Here is a 21,377-nt window from a genome sequence, read left to right on the forward strand (position 1 = left end):
TGTAATGGATGCTATAAACAATCATTAAAAAAATTAAAAAGCCAAGATTTTCTTTATTTAATGCTTTAAACACTGCAAATTAAATTATTATGGCATTGATCTGATGTCATAATTCAACAAGAGCTTGATTTGGCATTGCTTACTCAGTTTTTTTACTTCCCACTTCTGTCATAGCTCAAAGTGGATCTTCTGTCCTGAACTTTCTTGGGAGATTTTAATTTTTTTTAGGTCCTCTAATTTCTAAAAATATGTTGGGATATTTTTTTGTGTATGCCACATATACAGTTCTGTTGCAGTGTAGTGATGTGTAGATTTCTGTTGTTGCTTCTGTCCAGCTATGTGGGTTTGCCCCTTTTGAGGGCTTTCAGGTACAGAAGTCTATGTGAAATAATTCTTGCTTTAAGTGCAGAGAAAATGTCAACCTACAAAACAGTCATTGTGGAAGCTACCTGTAAAATGTTGTTTACTAAAATAACCTTTAGAGTTGAAACTTCTAGCAGAAGCTCTTCTCCCATCTGGTGGTGTGCTGGAAATGTGTTTGTACAAAGGAGAAATTAAGACTTGACATAGTATAGCATGTGGTTAACTGAAAAGGGTTGCTGCATTGTCAAGTAGGTCCAAAAACATTATTTCTTTGATCATTAAATAGGACATTTTAAAATAATACCTCACTCTGCTGTTTTTTGAGGTGTTCAGAGACTCCAGGGGACTCTGGAATTCCATCATGTTGGTCACAACATTTGTATTTGAAGCTTTCTGCTACAGGGGAAACCTTTTTTTCCATAGAGAGAGGAAAAGTAAAAATCATGAGGAAAAAGCAGACATTTTTATGAGACAGAATGCTTGTGTTTTACTTAAAATGTATTAGTTTAGCCACAAAAATTACCAGCATCACAGTGAAAGAATGTCTGATTCTGGGAAGAAATCGTCATGGTTTCTTTTCTGGCTTGTGAGTTTACCTTGGCGCTAAGCTGTTCCTTTTCAAATGATGTGTCTGCTATTGACTTGATGAGACCATACTTTGCTGCTTCTTTTTTTTAAGCACTGAAGTTCATCTTTTTCATCATTGGTACTGAAAAAGTCACAATTGGTGGCTCTTTCTTTTGTAGAAAGACTATAAGAAAACAGGAGAAATTGACCCTACATCAGTGATAACTCCAAAGGACCCTGGAGACATTCCAACATTTGATGAATGGAAGAAGAAAGTCATGGAGGTGGAGAAAGAAAAGAGTAAGTTCAGGATTCATTGGTTTGGTCTAAATACAGACCACTTTTATTTGTGTCAGATTTGATTAGTGAAACTGTCTCAATTTGGAACGCAGCCTGGAACTTCATTTTCCTACTAGAACTACATAATTAATAGCATTTATTATATAAAAGCAGTGAGCAGAAGAGTCCTGAAAGTGAAAATGCTGTCTGTGTGGTTTATTATAGTAACAATATTTTCTTCTACCTAGGTCAGTCAATGCACCCTTCTGCTGTTGGTGGGCAGCATTCCACAAAAAAAGTCCAGAAAAATAGAAATAACTATGCCTCTGTAGAGTGTGGTGCCAAAATTTTGGCAGCAAATCCAGAGGCAAAGGTAGGCATTTACTTATTATTAGGGTGTGTTATTTCAGTTTACTGTTATGCAAGAAGTAGTATGAAGTACACTTAAAGCTGAATACTGATTTCTGAAGTAATTTTTTATTTATATGCTTGGGTTTATTGTAATTTTTTGAATTGTAAAAATGGGACATAAATGATAATCTGTCCCTTTTTTACGAGGGATTGCTATAGAGAAGTTGATGTCTTTTTTTTTAAGTGAATTTGGAAGGGGGAGCAGAATCTACTCACTACAGAAACTGAACAACTGAACAAAGTTGGATTAAGCAGCTTGCTGTTGTACTTAATCTGTGATTGCCCCAAAGTAGTGTGGCGTACTGTCTCTTGTATATTATCTTGGTTGGAATGTTATGAAACTTGGTATTATTAGTCTGTGTAACTAATATTAAACTGATTTGGGGAGAAGCCCTTGGTGCTCTGTTAGTATCTACCATGCAATTTAAAATACTAATTCTCTTCTTTATCCAGAGCACTTCAGCAATTTTGATGGAAAACATGGACCTTTATATGCTAAATCCTTGCAGTACTAAAATCTGGTAGGTGACTGGGGCTTGTTTGTGTGACAGGAGTGTGGTTATAGTTTTCCATTGGAGTGGAATGGGACTGTCTGTATCCTGTAGGACTGACTTGACCTGTGTGTGTGTCAGGACCTTGGACAGATTGAGCAATAGATGCTTTATTATGTCTCCCATAGAATTCTGTCTCTGGTATTAAAAAATAAGATTAAGGGGATAATTTTATTCACTTTAGTATTTGTAGGTTTTGCATAATTATAGTCTTACAGAAGAGAAAGCACTGAGTGTTCAAGTAAAGATTTTGGTTTCTTTCCCCAGCTGTCAAGTAATCTATAATTGTCAAAGACATATATAATTGACGTAATAAAAATCAGAATTTACCATACGCTAACTGGTATTTCAGGTGTGGTTTAAATGAGGTTTGCTACCCTTGGTTTTCAGTTCTGCAACTTCTTGCATTTGAGTACAAGATGGATGAAGCTTTTGTAGCTGCAGGTAATATCTAGAGTTACTAAGCTAGGTATACAACTAAATATCATAGTGATTTTGAAAGGAGTAATAAATGATGCCTCCTTACTGTACAGTGTTTTTTGTAGTGTTTTTTTTATACCCAGTGAAGGATGCAGTAACAAGGTAAAGGACTGAGTACTTTAACTGCAGAAGGAAAAGTGCATTATATTTTTTTTAACATTTCCTTTTTTTCTTCAAGGTTTGTTATTGAGCTCTGTGAACCAGTCCAAGTAAAGCAGCTTGACATTGCAAACCATGAATTATTCTCTTCCACTCCAAAAGACTTTCTGGTGTCTATTAGTGACAGGTATGGTATCAAAACCCACCCTTCTGAATGAAAAATGAAATAATTATTAAAGGATGACTTCATAAAACACAGTCTGTGTATGTTTGTTGTTATGCAAAGTGTAATGCATTGTGAAATCACATGAATTTTCTTTGTGTGTGTATATTATCAGTTGCTAGCATATCTTTTCCATGTAAAGGGCAACTGTGAGGTCTTGGAATACCTGGCTTGAGTTCTTTCCATGCTTCCTGTATTGTTTTCTTTGCCACCTGAAAAATGAAAACGAAAGATTTTTGTTGGAAAGTAGCAGGGAGGCAACGGAAATCACACAGTAGCGAGGTAGTGGATGGCACATTATAAAAAGAACATTCCTGAACAGAATGCCACTGGAGTTATGGACTGTCTCTTCCCTTGTCGTTCAGTCCTTTTTCATGTAGCTTATGCTGTCTTCAGTGCTGAACTTGGTCCAAAAAGCCCCCCAATTATTTAAAAAGAAAAAATAGTAGTACACTATTGAAGAATTGGAAGGGGTAAGAATACTACTGGTTGGCTGAATGGCTGGTTAAAGGGTGGCTTTATCATGTTTTAGGTGGTGTACTCCCACTGCTTTCCGGGAGTGAGCAGGCTGTTCTGATGTGTGAAAGAGGAGACATTTGCACAGTGCATCAAACCCCCTCGCTTTCTTCTTCAGTGCTTAAAGTGTGTAGATTCTGATTTTCAATGCTTTGTCTGTTGCCTAGTTCTAACTCTTGCTTTGCTCACAGGGGTTTTGTATGCTTTTTTTTTTAATTATTTTTTTGCTGCTTGCTTACAACAATATTTACAGCCTATCACTTAGGTGTCATATTCTTAAATGGTCATATGAGGTGACTTTTTTTAGTTCCAGAAACTTTACTGGAGGCTGGCTGAATTTCAGTAATTGGATTAAGTATAGGGTTTTGTCCTTCAAGGGCTTGTGCGCTGTTTTAAGTATGTGAAGAGGTACTGCAGAGATTTTTGTGTTGAGACTAGCTTTATCTTGCAACTCTTCTTTCGATAAAGAACACATTGCTGCTATCTTGCAACTGGAAAAAAAAAAAATTCTTTTGTGAAAAGGCTTTGGGGGAAACTTCAGCAAATGTTGGTAAAAGATGGGGTTTTGCATTTCATTAGCTGACTCCTTTGTTCCTTTTCTAGGTACCCAACAAATAAATGGATTAAATTAGGTACTTTCCATGCCAGAGATGAGAGAAACGTCCAAAGCTTTCCTCTGGATGAACAGATGTATGCAAAATACGTTAAGGTAACTTAACGCTGCAAAAGCATCTGCATTTCTCAGGAAGGAAGTGTTTGCTGGGCTTGCCCTATATAACATAGAGACCTTTCCAGAGAAATGTGTTACCAAAGCATGCTTTACCATTAATTGCGCTAGTTTCATTAGTGGCCCTAGTGTGATTGCCACGTACTAAACCTCTTGTCACACAATCACAAGTATGTTGCCTTCCTCATAATGGTAATTGAGGGGATCTTGGGATGCGCCTGTTACTTTGTGTCCAAGTATGTACTTAGTTGGTACCTGAATTAAGAAAAATCCATACAACGGTCTAGTCTTTGACGTAACCAACTGTCCTCTGTAGAAGTATTGACCTGTTTTGTCTCTTGGCTGTGCCTGCTTTGTGTGCATGTGTGTAGATACATATATATGCACACTTTCTGGAGTATAGATTAAAATATGCGTATTTCTTGATATTTTTGTGCTCTGTTCTGCCATACAGTTTTAAGTGAATCTGAAAGAGAAAGCATTTGAATTGTTTCTCATCAATAGACTGGAAGTGCAGTTATTCAATTTTAGCTGCGACTCATGCAAATTATTTAGGCTTACTGCTACTGGAGCACTTGCCATGGTCTTTCTGCCTTCAGAATAACTTGCAGCAAGCTGTCTTTTCTCAGGAGACTCAAAGAGAATAAAACTCCATAAATAATGTGGTACTTGGACTGGGATAAAAGCTTTTGTGAAAACACGGGGACATAGCGGAGGTTTAAAGTCAAATAAAATACAGAACATTTAGGTCCTCTCCAGTGATGTGTTACCTTGCAATTATGGTGTGCCCCCAAAAAAATAATTAGGTTTGTGCTACTGAATTACTATTTGTGCTTACATGAAGAAGTAGCTACGAATGATAGTTAGATAACTTCTCTACTCAGAAATTCTGCATGAGTCACAGGATAAATATTTCATATATTTTAAATTCTGCTTTCTGGCTGAATTAATGCCTTAAGGTAGCTGGAATCTTGCTTGTCACTGAAGTTCCAGAATTGCACTGCATGCTTCAGCACGTAATCGCTTCGTGAATGCAGTGTTCCTTCTGCCTTGAATAATGTAGCATGGTAAAATTTTCAAAGGATTGTTCTTGTAATGTTTTTACTTTATAGCACAAAAAAAGTAAGCAAGTTCTGAGTGTGCCTAGTCTACAGAAGAAGTGTTCATACAATTTTTCAAAAACTTTTGATTTTTGAAGTGCCTTAATGAACTTGTATCAAAAATAATGGAAATTTTTGTGTAAGTGTGGTGTAGTTGTAAATTAAGCGAATAGTTCTCACTTGCGGATTATTACAGTCATTCATTGGTAGTGTCTACGTAGTGCTATAATAGATGCATTCTATGCTTGCAGATTAATTTAGATTAAATACCAGTGTGTAGTCAAGTTCTCACTAGAAATACATGGATGACTGAAGCTTCCAGTTGTATCATCAGATGCTCTGTTTTCTTCCAGTAGTATTTCTATAAATTGAAGCATGTTATATTGAACTTGAAGCAGCAGCAGTACATAGAATGCATGCTATGAAGGTTTTTTCCTTTCGAGTAATTTTCTGTAATCTGTGATCTTTAAGGGGGGAAAAAATACACTTAGTGAATTTAACGTACTTCAGTATTCTGTCTGCAATTATGCTGCCTAGAAAAACTGAATAACTTAAATTAATTAATAAAACACTTGTTGCATGTTACCTTCTATCTGCAAGGTACAAGGGCTAAATGAAATCTTGCTGCCTAAGGCAGATGAAGTAGTATTGCAACTTTATCCTTCATAACTTGTCTTAGGCACTTATAGTACTGAATTGAAAACAACAAAACTCTAGTTGCCTGTGGCATGTGTTCAGCCTTTGTACTGACATTTCTTTTTTTTTTTTTTTCTCTTTTCCTTTCTCTTGCTTCAGATGTTCATCAAGTACATAAAGGTTAGCAACCTCTTCTTGTGGAATGATGAATGCATGGGGCTTGGGGTGTTCTCTGCTGCAACTCAGTACTTTAATGCATGGCAAGAATAAATCTTTCAGTCTTTTCTGTTATGGGCAATTTACAAATCTCTTGAGTTAACAAGACTTGCAATTTCAAGACTGGATGTATATATTAAATGACCTCTTGATTCTGTGGGTCTTTGGAGTTTTATTTAAGTACATATCATTCCTTAGGTGGAGTTGATATCCCACTTCGGATCAGAACATTTTTGTCCCTTAAGTCTTATAAGGTAATATGTTAAGTGTTTTGCTTTGTCTTTCTATCTCCTTACAGCGAGGATTAGTGCGTTTTAATAGTATTTGGGCAATGAATTCTAGTTTTCAATTTGTTTATTTGAAAATCTGGTGACTTGAAGTAGGTGCCTGACTTATCCGCTATGTAGCGGGCTTTGCATCTGTTTCAGAAGCTTTGAATCTCTTGATTTGATTCTCTAGTATGGAAGGAATTGTTTGTGTTTGGGGGATGTGTGTGTTAGGAAACAGGAGCATGAACAGTGTTACGCGAGGACATGAGCATCTCAAGGCTGACCAAGCAAAACAGAACAAGTGGTGAACTAAAAAGAACTGGTGTGGTGAGTGCTTTTGGGAAGCTGCTGTGTTGCATGGCACCCCTGGTGTACATAGTTAGTAATGCTTGGAATATCTAAATTCTAACAACGTTGTGTGTGTGCATTTCGGAGAATATTCAGTCTCTGTACTGCTCCTAAAAAAACCAAACTGATTTCAGTTCTACTGTCAAAGCAATGCCAGGATTTGAACCTGGGAACTCTACAAGTCAAACTACTTTTGGTTGGCAAGACTGCTTTAAATTGGATTGATTTGATTTTATTTTGGCAGAGTAGGTCAAAGAGAATGTAGTACGCAAAGTGAGGTAGTCATGAATACGTACTCCTAAAGTGAGTCAAAGGTGAAGCTGAAGAGGAGGAGTAAGATCTCATTAAGAGCTTAAGGCAAGGAGGTCTAGGTATGAGCTCAAGTTAAAAAGGAGGAAAAGTTGCTGGAAGTACTAGAATTAAAAACAGGATCTTGTTTTGGTGCAGACTTGAAGGTATGTGATGGACTCTGGATATGAGTTTGGGGAAAAGCAGCATACCTGCTGCTTGATCTTGGTTAACTGAAGGCAACTATTGCTTATCTGATTTGCTATGTGTTATATAATGTTAATACTGCTTGTCTAATTACCCATTATGTCAAGTAATTACACGACTAATAGACTAATACAAGGTTTTTATTTTACACCTTTGTTTATAGGGTATTTGGTACTAGCATGGTTGAAGAGTATGAAGAAATAGCTGATTCTCAGTATCAGTCTGAACGACAAGAACTCTTCGATGAAGATTATGGTAAGCAAATAATTTCTGCGTTTTTAGCCATTCAGACATGTTTTGTGCTAGTTTGGTGGCTTGTTTCCTGCATATGATAAATTGCTTGTCTGCCAAATTTACTCTTTAGTCTTGCTGACTATTTTGGTGTTTGTAGGCTTATCCAACAATCCTTTTAAGTTTTAAACAGTGGTATAACTTTGGAGAGTTAATTTAAAATGCTAGCAATAAGTTTCTATTTCACTTGGCAGGCTAGGCAATATCTTCATGTGCTGACAGCAGTAAAGGGTAACTAAAATAATCAAAGCAGCTCACATTGAAGCAGCTATATTCTTAGTGTCCATTGCCCTTTTCCTGAGATTGTATGATCAGTGCTGCAAGCAGTTGGGAAGGTGCTTGCTTCGGCTTGCAGGCTTTGCGTTTAAATAAAAAAAATATGAAAACACTTACCTCCAGCCATCATGAGGAGGAGGGGGGAAAAACCCCTGTATGAAGCTCAATGAGCTGTTTGCCTTATCTATGCCATGAATCCTGGCAAAACTGAAGCCTGAACCTCTTTGGGTTTCTGATTGCTTGGAACTTGACATTTCAGTATGTAATCTCTGACCTTTAAGTTTATTTCTGTAGTTTTATTTTCACACTGTCAAACTGACATGGTTGAATGATATGTTAAATCTTGAGGTTTATTTTCTTTGCCCATGATACATCTAATATTGGTAGTCATAAGTGGTGTTCTTTATCCATAGATTATCTATTGGATTACAATACAGGGGAAGAAAAATCTTCAAAAAATCTCCTTGGTTCTGCTACAAGTGAGTATGGTTGATTAGAAAAACTATGGCTGTGCTGAAACAAAACAAGCTAATTGAAAGTGGAATGACATTTTGTCATGCAGCAGCTATGACTTCCATATTTTTCTGCTGAAATGATTTGTGTTTCCTATTTAACTGCATATGAATAAACAGTAACAATTTGAAGTTGAGGTATCGTTCTTAGTGTTCTAAAAATAGACCTTTCCAGCTCTAAGGATCACTCTTTTTGAAGCTTTGCTTTCTGTACTTAAGGTTTCTGAGCAGTTAAAACAGTATGAATGTTATAGGGGGCTGTAAGTAACCAGTACTAAAGTGCTGTAGAACCTTAATTATTCAAAACTTGGAAATCTGTGCTTAATTGAAATGCCTTATTTATAGGAGGCAATATAAAGATTTACTTTGTTCAGCTTGAAAGGAAGAGATGGAGAGCACTGTTTGAGACTGCTTTGTGTAATATTGTAGCTTCTGTGTTCCTCATAAGAGCTATACTTTTTTAGAGAGAGCTAATCGTTCTTGACTGTGTCTTGTCTTTTTTTCATTGGAAAAGCTCTATGTGTGGGGTTTGTTTTGCTAAGAATACTTCAGTTTTAATGGCATTCTTAACCACTGAATTATTTATGATAGTATCAGCTGCCACACCAGTTCTTCTAAAGCGCTCTTACGCTGTACCACTCTTCCTTCTGTCCCAGTTAGTGAAGATTTGTTACCGTAGTGTAGACTTGCACTCCAAATGAATGCTGTTTGGGCTCAGGCTTTCCTTTCATCCCATAATGGATCAGAGCTGCAGAGTTCTTCGTCACTATTTCTTAGAATGTAGTTGTCATTTCACAAAAAGGTCACAGCTAGGAATGTCGCACAGCTTAGTGCAGTTTTCAGAAGGGAAATACTGGAAAGGCCAGTTGATCTCTAGACGCTATCCTCTCACTGAGGAGAGAAAGCGGTATATTCTTTCCTGACACTATTTATCTCTTAACTGTGACTTTCAAAGTTTCTGTCTTCATACTGTCCTGATGAGGCATATTCACATGTTCTGTCTGCAAGTGCAGTATTGCAGGTTTTTTTGTTCGTTGTCTGAAAAATGCAGTGACTTTTCTATTGTTTTTTTAGAGTTCTAAAGCTAAGGTTAGAAGATTGGAAACACCTGTTACTGGCAGTACTTTAGAAAGACGGTTGAGCACTGAAACAGTGCAGTGATTGTTACTTATTCTTAAAAATATATCTAAACCAGATCTGTGAACATTTGTTACAGCTTTCTTCCAGTTGCCTTGACCGATCTAGATTGCATTGAAGTAACAAGATTATGAAGTCTAGATTTTCTTCTTCAAATCTTAAAATATTTTGAATTTTTATGTTGCAGCAGTATTGGAGCCGAAAGTAAGGTTCAGGATTAAGAAGGGAGGTATGATGCAAAATGCCAGAGTCCAGCTTTATTTGAATGAATCTAGTTTTTTGTCTGTCCTGCTGTGGACACCCTGTGTCCAAAGGCAGAAGTCTCTCGCTTGTTTAGCAAATGACATTTCTTGACTTGGTTCTTTAGTGCTATTACAACAAATGATCCAGCCTGTCGTTATTAGAGCTCCTCTGAGTGTTCAGCCTCTAGATCTCTGGCTTGGAACCTCCGTCAGTGGTTCACACACTTAAGTTGCCAGGAAATTCCATGCTTAAGTATTTGTGTTTGCCTTACTGTTCCTTGGTTTCAATGGACTAATGATCAGTGAGAACTTCTTGCAGAAGCTAGAAGGTTTAGCTGGTAAAAGTTAGATACAGACTTTCAAATACAGGTTTCTAGCTTATAAACTTAACCTTTAAAAGCAACAGATGCATCCACTGTAATAGAACAACTGGATTTTTCTACATCCTTATGCTGGGATGCATTTCAAGCAAATGCTACAAAATAGCAGATCTCGCAGTGGTGCTAATCTCTGGGCCCTCTGAATATGTCTTCTCTGAGTAGTTGTTTTCTCTTTTAGATGCCATCCTAAGTATGGTGAATATTGCTGCTAATATGCTCGGAGCCAAAACTGAGGAGTCAGCTGAAGCTGAAGGTATTATGATTGCTTTAGATGAAAAGCATTCTGGAAACTTGTCATTTCTCTTTATTTTGTTTAATTTGTGAGGAGTTGGATGATCTATGTTTATATGACTTTTTTTCACATTTTATGGCATACTCAATTAGTGCCATAGAATTCTTATCTTACTGACTGTGAAAAGTGGAACAAAGATGCTGAATTTGCTGAGAAGGGAACAGACAGAAAGATAATGTGTCTATTTCTTCAGCTATATTTGGAGATCTTCAGTCTCTCTGTTGCCCAGCCTCAGTTGTGAAGTCATAAGTTGCTGCTTCTTTCTGGAAATATTTTGAGATATGTCTATTACATTGTAGACATAAACTGTCAGCAGCACTTTCATTCAAGTAACTTTGACACCTGCAGTTAATTTGGTAGTGCAGTTAATAATCTGTAAAAAACAATCTCAGAATTCATTGAAAACAAATGTGGTTCTTAAATCTATGTTCACGTCTTCTTCCTTCCTGCAGCAGGAAACAAAAGTGTGTCTGAAAATGTCACTGCCACCCCTGCAACTTCAACAGCTGCACCAAGACTGCCTGAACCAACTCCTGTTCCTTCACCAGAGTAAGTGGTTGATGTTGGGTTTTTTCATTGTGTACTTAGCAGAGACTAACATGCACCAGCCTGGAATCTTTGGTAGTAGAATGCTTGGGTACAGCATACTATCTTAAACGAGTAAAAAGGCAAGTACTTGATGAAACTTGTAGTATGGTAATGTACTAACCAGGGAAATGTATTGCTTTAGTTATTGTTCATAGCTATTTCCATTATGATATATTTTGTTTTGACACTTGACTGAATGTCAAAATACATCACTTTCTCAAGTGTTTCTCTTTGTTTACAAGAAGTAGAAGTGTTTTGTTCTTGGCTATTGAGGATTTCTTAGATGGAAACTGACTTAATATTCTTCCAGGTTGTCTCCTGCAAAGGAGCCTAGTTAGGAACATAAGCTCTATCGCTGAAACTTCGATTAAATTGTATGTGCAAAAGTTCTGCTTTAGAAGCTTATTTTTTGCTAGGCTTTTCTCGATGGAAAACTTGTATGCAAAGATAGGGAATTAAGTTGGGAGGAAGAGTTGTATTTAGATAATCGGGGGGTGGGGGTGTTCAGTTAATTTCAACTGTTCAGATTTGACTACTTAGAGTTGTGGCTAGCTCTTAAATGTTAAGATGTGACTTGTGCTGAATTTAGTGGTTTTATGGTTTCCTAGTGCTCTGATTTGTTGAGAGACCGAGGAAGGTCAGCGGGAGGGTTGTAAATCTTGCATTTGACTGCAGCAGAAGAGTAAGATGCTTGCTATGTAAGAACCGAGTGATATCTGAACTGGTGACTTTTTTTTCAGAGGTGAGGGAAGGGGGCAATATCTGATTGAGAAGGCTTGCTGTTTCAGAAGCAAGGGTTGAAATACATTGAAATCGGAGTTGAAAACCACCAGAGAAAATACTAACTTACAGAATTTCTGACCATATCCAAACCAGCATTTGGTCACTGGAATCAGCTTTGCTAATTTTCTAAAAGATCCTACTTGTGCAGTCTGCCAGAGCAGGCATGTAAAACTGTTGAAGTAACATCCTATCTCTAACTCCTTTATTGTAGACTTGTTACTACAGATATTCCACAGATCGATAAAGAGCAAATAATTGTGGATTTGACAAAAGAAAGTCCTATTGTTCAGCTAGTGCAAGAGTATGAAGAAGATACAAGCAGGTCAACAGTAACCTTGCTGTCCAGTGATGAACAGGAAGAAGAAGCATCGGCATGGTTTGAACTTGAGACAGAACAGTACTGCAGTGACATGGCAACAGTGTGTTGTATTTCCACCTTTTCCGAATATCTGTTTAAATGGTGTTCAGTTGCAGTAGCCATGCATCGGCAGCGTAGTAAAACTGAAGGTCAGCAAGGGGAAGGTTACTCAGCTGATGTTCAGCAGCCACAGCTGGTTCTGACTGAATCCATACATACCTCAATAGATGAGCCTCTGCCTGAGCAGCTGGACAGCAAAGTTGAAAGACCACCTGGATCTACTGTTGCAGTTGACTTCAGCAGTATGGTCCATGAGGAGATCAGTAACGAGACCACAGATTCAATAGAACTGGAGCCAAGCCATCCTCAAACTGTCTCTCAGTCCATCCTCTTAGAAGTTACTTCTGAAGTTAAGCCATTGCCAACAACAGACGTGGTGATGGAGCCTGCAAAAGATGATCCAGGCCACGCAGCACCGCGGGTAACTTCGCAGGTGGATACAGCTGAGATCAGACCAGAAACAGAAAAGGCTGAGAGCTCTGTGGCAGAAGAAAGCCCTGCAGCTTCTGAGACCAGTGGGGCCACTGAGCTAAAGGAGACGAGCACAAGAGAGACTGTTGCTACACCAGTGATTTCAAAGCCTACAGAGACTGTTCTGCTGCCTGAATATACAGCAGACATCTTAGCCAGCGATGCTGGGGAAGGAAGGGAAAGCACTCCAGATGTGCAGAAACCTGTCTTGCCTCCTGTTGAGTCTTCTGTGTCTGCCGAAACAAAGGAGGATGATCAGGCAACTGAAGAAGCTTTAATGGCAATTCCGGTCTCTGGGGGACCGCAGAGGACAGCTACAGACTTCTATGCTGAATTGCAGAATTCAACAGATCTAGGCTATGCTAATGGGAATCTTGTTCACGGATCTAATCAAAAGGAGTCTGTCTTCATGCGCCTTAATAATCGCATAAAAGCCCTAGAAGTAAACATGTCTCTCAGCAGCCGTTATTTAGAAGAACTTAGTCAGAGGTAAGTCTGAGGAAGGCTGGTAAGTCTGCCGTAAGTAAACATGATTTTAGCCAGCTATGCGAAAGAGTATAACAGGTATGGAGAGTAGTACAGCAGAAGCAGAGTATAACATAAATCACAGCATAAAGCTTTATGGAAAACTGAGAACAGTACCTAACCCTTGGTGTCTGCGGGTGGTGGGGGTTCCCTTTCTTTATTTCATTTACAATCACATTTTATTTTGTTTTGAGAAGTATTGCTGTGGGGTTTTTTAAAAGGAAAAAGTGTTGCCAGGATGTAAGCACTAATGCTGCCTTTCAACAAAAAGGGATGTTCTGCTGTTGCTGTTAAACTGAGTGACACAGACCCACAATGACTTTGCTGCATTGATTGTTTCCACTTAAACTGCCGTGTTATCTGCAATAACCCTTGCTGAAGAAGGGAGCATGGAGAGGGAACAAAGAACTTTCTGTGAGGGATGTATGTATATATCTGTGGTGCTCCTTAGCCACAGGAAAATCAGGAAATACACACATTTCAGAATTAGTTCCAAGGAAGGAGCTCTTTGTTGTCTTTACTGATGTGTCTGTCTTGGCAGTCAGTGTTTGCAGAGAATTCTCTCTCCATAGTGAATTCCAGTAAATTGGTGCTAAGCTCTGAGTTTTTGAAATAGATGTGACTTTAACTTTGGAAAAAAAACCCACAAAAAAACCTGGAAGGAGATGCATCTGTAGTTTGTGTGAAATTTAAAAGGAAATACCACTTGATATTTAAATAAAACTTACTTGGGCAAAGAAGATTTTGGCTGATGTAGTCATATTTTCTGAAGATGTGTCTAATGCTGAGGAATTTTTATGAACCTGCATTTCGGACCCTTATGCTCTTTGTTTTAGGTACCGAAAGCAAATGGAAGAAATGCAGAAGGCTTTCAATAAAACAATAATAAAACTTCAGAACACTTCAAGAATAGCGGAAGAGCAGGTACGGTTTGTTGGAGTACTTAACTGTTTTCCTAATTAGGAAAGTTTACTTTTAAGAAAGAGTTGCAAGGAGGTGCAGAAATCTGCTTTCAATTGAAGATTTTTGTTAGCTGCCTATCTGCCTTTTAAAAGCATACATTCCGTGCTTCCCAATTTTTTTTCTCTGTAATAAAATTTGTAGATGTTCTCAATTGTTTTAGAGTTAAGGCATTTCCAGCTGTTTCCTGATTTATTTTTTTTAAGAAAAATTTCCTTGTTATTTGAAGGAAAAAAAAAAAACCCACCCCGTTGTCAGCTGGTCATGACTAAAACCCTTAAATGTCTTTGTCAATAAAAAAGTTACCGAGGTTACTTCCAGCCCTTGTTTCTTGGTTGTAGCTGCTCTCGAAACCTTCTGGTTTTTCTGTTTTATAAACTTGGTTTGTTTTCCATCTCTGATTTAAAGTACAGAGAAATGATTGTGTTGATGCTGCTGAAGAGACCTAGCCTTTAGAAAGGGAGAGGGGTACAGTAGTGGCTTATGCCAAATTTGCATTTGACAGTGTAGTTAGTTCATTCTTTAAAATGTGATTTAAGGAGGTGGGAGCTGAAGGTTTTCCCTGCTCTGCCACCCTGGCTTCACTGAGCAGCTGTGAAATATAGCACTAACTGCAGTGCTGAAAAATCACTAAAGCAACGGTTCGTGTGGCATAGCAGACTTAACCCCAAACTGGAAATATCTGAAGTGTAGTCCCAGGCCTGTAGCTTGCTTATCCATCAACAGTGAAGAAAATTGCAACTACCCTGAGCTCATGTGCGTGCTCTTTTCTGCCTTTTTTTTTTTTTTTAAATACTATCAAATGCTGGTCAGTCTGAGGTGTGACTCTTGGTTAACCTCCCTGATGGTCTGCTCACCTTTCTTAATCCTGTTGGGGCTCTTGCTGGGAAGGAGATGGTAGCTGCAAAGGACTTGTTCCTGGCTGTCTCAGCCTCCTGTCATTAAGAGGCTGGCTGCCTGATCCCAAAACAGAAGCTGTGTCATCCCTTAGATTTCAGCTCTGCCTGGTCATCTGCACGTGGATTTTGTGACATGATGGTACTCGGCTTCCTGGTAGTCATTGTGTGGAGCTGGCTATTGAGCCTGCCTTTAATAAAGATAACAGAAGTCACTGTAATGAAATGCACTTGGCATGTAATGTTACACAACGTTATTTGATAGGTAAAAACGTTGCTGTTTCAAATGTGACACGAATGTTTTTGGAAACAATGCTGAACAGGTCGTGCGGCTACAAAATGCCTGCCTGTGTCAGACAGTGCTAACGGGGCACACGTGAGAGTATATGGTGGTGGGAACCTGACAACTAAATAGCATGGCCATGACTCTCTTCTGTACAGGATCAGCGGCAAACAGAAGCAATCCAGTTGTTACAAGCACAGCTCACCAACATGACGCAGCTGGTTTCTAATCTGTCAAGAACTGTGGCAGAATTAAAACATGAGGTAATTATAATTCAGCAATATGTCATCAGAACTCAAAGGAAATGAATGCGTAAACATACCTGAATTTGAAGAGGTCTGGAGTCTTTAAATGAAACTTTTCATTCGAGATGATGTCTGCATTGTTGGTTTCAGCCTTCTTTAGCAGCTGGCTAAGGAAGGGGAGGAAGGTTTTTGTAGCTTGAGTTGTCTTGTGCACAGCAACAATGGTAACAATTTCTGTTACAGCCCTGCCAGCCCCATGATTGTAGTCTGAGCTAATGAGAAAGATAAAACTCAGATATAATAACGTAATATCTCGGCCTTCCTGGAGTGCGTTGGAATTTATACTGTTTTGTGAAATGATTCTTAATGAAATTAGGTTAACCACTGACTTTGAAATGGCAATAATGGTACTTTAATAATGGTTATACATACAGAATGTTTGAAGTTTCAGAGGGAATGATAAAGTTCATGCTTCAGGAACTTTTCTGGCACTTTCTGTGTTACAGAACCAATTGTATTGCATGGCTTTGTTACACAGCTTCAGTAAAATGGGATGCTTTGCAGTGTCCAGCACTTAACATTGTCCACTTGAGTATTAACAGACTCTTGCCACAGGAATCTTGGTGTGCAAGAGCGTACTGGCCACTCTTGGAACTGGGCTGTAATAACGGACGAGTACGTGGAGGGTTGTGCTCTTAGCTACTGAATGGGAGGCTCGTACAGCTAAGGCGCCCTTCTCCTTTCCTGTCTGGCTATTGTGATCTTTTGAGATTAGAGGAATCTTGGCAGCAGTATTAGGAACATAATCTCTCATGTTTACCTTCTCCAGCCTGGGATTTCAAGTAGTAATGTAAACGTGACCTTTTTTTTTGTGTATGTTGCCAAAGACATCTCATGACCTGTTTTCTAACACTTAATGAAACTCTTTTCTTTAATGCCTGGCTGGCAGAGCTTGTGTTCGTGAGTGCTGTGGTTTTAACTGGGCGTTGACAGTGGTGATCATCAGGGTATGTTAGATGAGTACCCTGGAATTTGAACATATGGCTCTAGTCGCCAAGAGTCTGTTAGTCTGACTTTTTTGCCTGTTACAAAAAAGTAATTTTCCTTGTCTCTTCTGAAGTCTCTGACTTCAAAGATTTCTTAGTGCATGGAAGATACTACTTTTTTTTAATAGGAAGAGAACTGTGCAATTCATTTTTTAAACATTATGTGCAAAATACCCGTGGTTTTCAGCTTCCATGTAATTCTAGTAAACTTCATCTGTCAGTCTTCAGAAATTAACGTACTTGAAAAAATCCTTCTGCTAGATTGTGAAATGAAACAGTAGTCAGAAAGATGAAACCCATTGAATCAAGTAAATATAATGGTATTCATTCTGTGAAGTACTGCAATATCAGCTGGGGAAAATCACATAAAACTGAGACAGTGTTAAACATCCATGTCAACTGTAAAACAGAGTAGTTGCTTCCTGTAAGAAAGCATACTAAGAAACTATGTTACTTTCAGGTAGGTTTGAAAGCTCTTCGGAAGGGGTGGCTGCTGCTTTAAGTCATGGTAGCACTGTAGTTGGTGAAATCTTGTCCTGTGTTACCAGCTGGTGGTTTTCAGCATTCACTCCTCCGGTACTGTGTAGCCAATAGGCTGTCAAACCTCTGAAAAAACTCAAATTTGAACAAAAGTTTAGTGAAATTGGAGGAAAGTGACATGAGAATGTCAGTTTTGTTCTTTTAAATATTTCAATGTTTAAAACACAATAATAGTATCATTAAATTATTCTTTGTCTTTAAGTACTATATTAAATCCTTTCAGGTTTCTGATCGGCAGACTTACCTTGTGATTTCTCTGGTTCTGTGTGTCATCCTGGGCTTGGTGCTTTGTGTGCAGCGGTGCAGAAGCACTTCTCAGTTCTGTGAAGATTACCTCTCAAAAATTCCCAAAAGTAATCACTACCCTAGTCCCAAAAGGTAATTATATTTGAAACAAAATTTTTCTTGCAGCTTTTATTGATGTTTCCTGAATCTACTGAGACTGGCACACCCACTTAAATTCTGAGTCACCTTTCTGCGTGCTCAAAACAGATAGAAAGGAACTACTGCTCTGTAGTAGTGCTTTCCTAGGAGCATTCTGGGGCTACTACACTTAACATGCCCTGATAGCTTGTTGCAAATACAGTACTGCGTCTGTTTGCCAGCCTTTCTTGAGCACCTCGGCAAATAAATCAGTCCTTCTGCCAAAGATGTTTCTTAACGAACAATGTGTATGACAAAGTGCTAGGAAAAAGGTGTTTAAAAAAGCTTTGTGGATTTTGTTTCCTAGGTGTTTTTCCTCCTATGATGATATGAATTTGAAAAGAAGAACTTCTCTTCCACTGGTCAGATCACAGTCTTTTCAGCTAGCCGGTAAAGAAGGTATTCTTCACATACTGTACATCTAGTCTCTAGAGTTACTTTTAGTGCTGTACAATGTGTGTGTTACTATAAACATATGAAAATGGAATTGCAGGTAAATGCTGCTGGATTGTGGTAGTTTGCATGTATGTCCTGTAGGACAGAGTGGTTCATGAACAAGTTACCAGACTCTCACGGAACTGCGCGCTAAACTATGCTAAAACACTAAATGTAGTCTTCGCTATCACTTATGCTCTACAGATGTTTTCTTGGGGTTAGCAATCCATGCAGGCATTCAGGTCTACAAAGCTATGAAGCTTGCAGAAAGTGGCTGCTTCTTTTTTTAATGCTGGATGTGGGAAATCTGAACGCCCGACTTCTGAGAAGTCATCATAGCCTGTCTTTGAAACTTGGCAGATATTTAGGATCCAATTTTATCAACTGCAATAAGAAAATTTAGGCTATTTATCTTGCCTTGGGTATGAGGAATGATCTGGTCTTTTCAGTGTGCATGTTACACTTGGGACAATTGAATTTTGATTTCTTAGGCCATCATCATCATGCAAAACTAAGTGTTGCAGATTATAACAACTACCAAGTATGCAGCTGGCACTGCTTTTTTTGGTGCAGCAAACTTGCATCATGGGTTTTTGTGCTGTGAATAAAACTGCGTGAAAACTGATGAGTTGAATTGGGAACGTGTTGCAGTAGAGGCTAGCTAAGGCGTAGGCGGCTGTTTTGCAAAGCCACACTTTTTCCAAATTCTCCCCTGCTTCAGCTTGGATGAATGATTTACAAAGCATTGATGGAAGAATGCCAGACTGGTCTTGTGTCAGAACATCTGTCCTCGATAGGTACACATGTTTCTAGGGTCTGTCCTGTCAGGGGCAGGCTGCACGCTAAACACTCTTACGTTGGTGACAGTTCATTTTCGTAGAAACTAACTTTTGCTGACTATTGTTCCTTTTCCCTGAAGGATGTTCTCTGCACCTCTTCTGTGGGCTACTCTATCAGGAGGTCAAGTGTTTTCAAGCATTTATCACTGACAGCTGCCGTGACAGCACAGGGGAACTCCTCTGTGTGTTGACTTCACTTGCACTGTTCATGGGTTGCGCCTCCCCTAACTTGTAACAGGAGCAAAACCTGTGTGACCAGTGGAATACTTTGTCATGCTTTTTTAGAATTGTGTCGCTTTCCAGATGGCAGGGTCAGACTGCTAAATTTGTGTTCCTTCTCTCGCAGTGGATCCGGAAGACCTGTACATTGTAGAACCCCTGAAGTTTTCCCCAGAGAAGAAGGTACGGTGGCTGCAGGGAGGGCAGGCTGGGCTGAGCGTGTTTCTGCCGGCAGGTGACGCACGTCTTGGCTGCTCTCCCCTCCGCCGGTTCCTGGGCTTGGTTTTTAAGCTTTGCTTGTCTTTCAGAACCTAACTGTTTCTCTTTTTACTTGTGGTTTCAGAAAAAGCGTTGTAAATACAAAAGCGAAAAAGTAGAGACTATTAAGCCAGCAACAGAGCCCCTGCCTCCAGTAGCCAACGGGGAAATTAAAGGAAGGAAGCCGTTTACAAACCAGAGGGACTTCTCTAACATTGGGGAAGTTTATCACTCTTCGTACAAGGGCCCTCCATCTGAAGGAAGCTCCGAAACGTCATCACAGTCTGAGGAATCCTATTTTTGTGGCATTTCAGCATGTACAAGCCTGTGCAATGGACAGACCCAAAAGACAAAAACTGAGAAGAGGGCTATAAAACGAAGACGGTCTAAGGTTTCAGACCAAGGGAAGCTCATAAAAACTCTGATACAGACTAAGTCAGGGTCAATGCCAAGCCTGCATGACATAATCAAAGGAAACAAAGATATAACAGTGGGAACACTTGGTGTCACGGCAGTTTCTGGACACATATAAAACTAGCTGAACTTCTCAAACAGGAGGGTGTTTGTTCGTTTGAGAACAGTCTGTGGTATTTTGTGGGAGGATAGTGGGAGACGAAGAGCTCAACTAATTGGAAAGTATTCAGAAATTTGGTTTCTGTCTTTTTAAATAGATGGGATTGTGTCAATCTTGGCTATAAGCTGCAGCTTTACAAGGCTGATAATTTCCTATGAGAACAGCTTGGGGGGAGGGAGGGCGGGGTTCATTTTATAAAGGTTTTTTTTCACAGTTCCTGGGGCAGAGATTTTTTGAAACCCAGTTTGTTGGGTGGAATAGGGATAAAAGCCTAATCCTCTTCCTTTAGCTTTGTTCCTATTTCTTGCACCTTCCCATATTTATGTGCCTTTTGTCTATTTATAATGCCACTGGAAGAGGGGAGATACAATTGTTTGTCATTTGATTTATTTTGTAATTTCTCTAGCTTTTTTTGAAGATGCAACACTACAGTGCTGTAAAGGGACGTGTTGGCCTTCAGCTGGACTCAGTAATGTGGACTGGATACTGTAAAAATACTAATCAGGTGGGCTTGCCTGACAAGACTTTTAGTTTTGCAAACTCATTTGAGGAAGATAACCTCTCTGGGGATGGTAATCGTTTTATTTCCACGTTCAGTTACATATCGGAGCTGTGGTCTGATGTACTAAATGAGTTACAGTGGCTCTTTGGGATTCCCTGTGTACCAGGGGATCTTAGGCTGATGAGTGCATTTGTTACCTAAATTGCCTGCTGTAGTTCTCTGAAGGAAGCGAATGGAGAAGGCTCACTGTTCCTTTGCCGAGAGGCTGGGGAAAAAGCTCAGCTGAAGAACGTGGGGGCAAACTGGTGTAGCTGGGCCCTTCTCCAGGCCAGCTCTGGATGTGTTGAGTTTGCAAAGCCTTGAAGTCTGACCAGTCAGGCTGGTTCACAGTGGGTATTTCAATAATGTTTGCTTTTGTATTGGCTAACAAATGTGCAGTGTTCGTATGGCTGGTGTTTTTCATATCCAAGTGTTTTTTTTATTTTGACTGTGATTGTGTATTTGGATACTATAGGATGTGTGATTGCTCAAACGTTGAGTGTGTATCTGAGTGAGTGGAACAAAAGGTTATTCCTTTTGACAGGTGTTACAGGTTCATGTTGTAAAAAATAAGTTAACTTATTGAGCACTTTTAGTGGTACCCTTTTTAACAGATCTAATGCCTTTCCTGGGTATTGTATGTAATGTGACTTATTTAAAGCCTTTGGTTTTTTTGCTGCTTTCTTGTTAGTTTATGAATATTTTAAGATTATGTACTTTTGGAGTTGATCTGCACAATTAGCCAGTCAGAGCACATGAACCAGACGTGTTGATCGTGGATTTGGAAGAATTTTAAACCTGGATGAAGAAAATACCACCTGAGTGCAGCATACGATGTTGTGGAACAAGAGTATGTAACTACAGAGCTGTAGTGCCATTAGAAACTGTGAATTTCCAAATAAATCTGAACACTTTGTCTTTAA

The 21,377-nt window shown here is 39.0% G+C and overlaps 1 protein-coding gene across 6 annotated transcripts in view; it reads left to right on the plus strand.

Annotated features, from left to right (window-relative positions):
• The window catches only part of SUCO (SUN domain containing ossification factor), a 40,913-nt gene extending 19,536 nt beyond the window's left edge, over positions 1 to 21,377 (plus strand). The window contains exons 7-24 of one of the 6 annotated variants that reach the window (XM_055724432.1): positions 1,110 to 1,230; positions 1,458 to 1,582; positions 2,074 to 2,141; positions 2,830 to 2,937; positions 4,093 to 4,198; positions 6,112 to 6,132; positions 6,367 to 6,422; positions 7,444 to 7,535; positions 8,261 to 8,326; positions 10,297 to 10,371; positions 10,863 to 10,959; positions 11,993 to 13,159; positions 14,032 to 14,119; positions 15,493 to 15,597; positions 17,389 to 17,543; positions 17,896 to 17,987; positions 19,209 to 19,316; positions 19,425 to 19,574. In XM_055724432.1, coding sequence (XP_055580407.1) covers positions 1,110 to 1,230; positions 1,458 to 1,582; positions 2,074 to 2,141; positions 2,830 to 2,937; positions 4,093 to 4,198; positions 6,112 to 6,132; positions 6,367 to 6,422; positions 7,444 to 7,535; positions 8,261 to 8,326; positions 10,297 to 10,371; positions 10,863 to 10,959; positions 11,993 to 13,159; positions 14,032 to 14,119; positions 15,493 to 15,597; positions 17,389 to 17,543; positions 17,896 to 17,987; positions 19,209 to 19,316; positions 19,425 to 19,438 — 2,664 coding nt within the window. In that variant the 3' untranslated portion in view covers positions 19,439 to 19,574. The other 5 variants (XM_055724428.1, XM_055724430.1, XM_055724429.1 and 2 more) reach the window with 5 other exon arrangements.

Source organism: Falco cherrug, chromosome 12, assembly GCF_023634085.1.
Source record: "Falco cherrug isolate bFalChe1 chromosome 12, bFalChe1.pri, whole genome shotgun sequence".
In the NCBI taxonomy this organism is placed as follows: Eukaryota; Metazoa; Chordata; class Aves; order Falconiformes; family Falconidae; genus Falco; species Falco cherrug.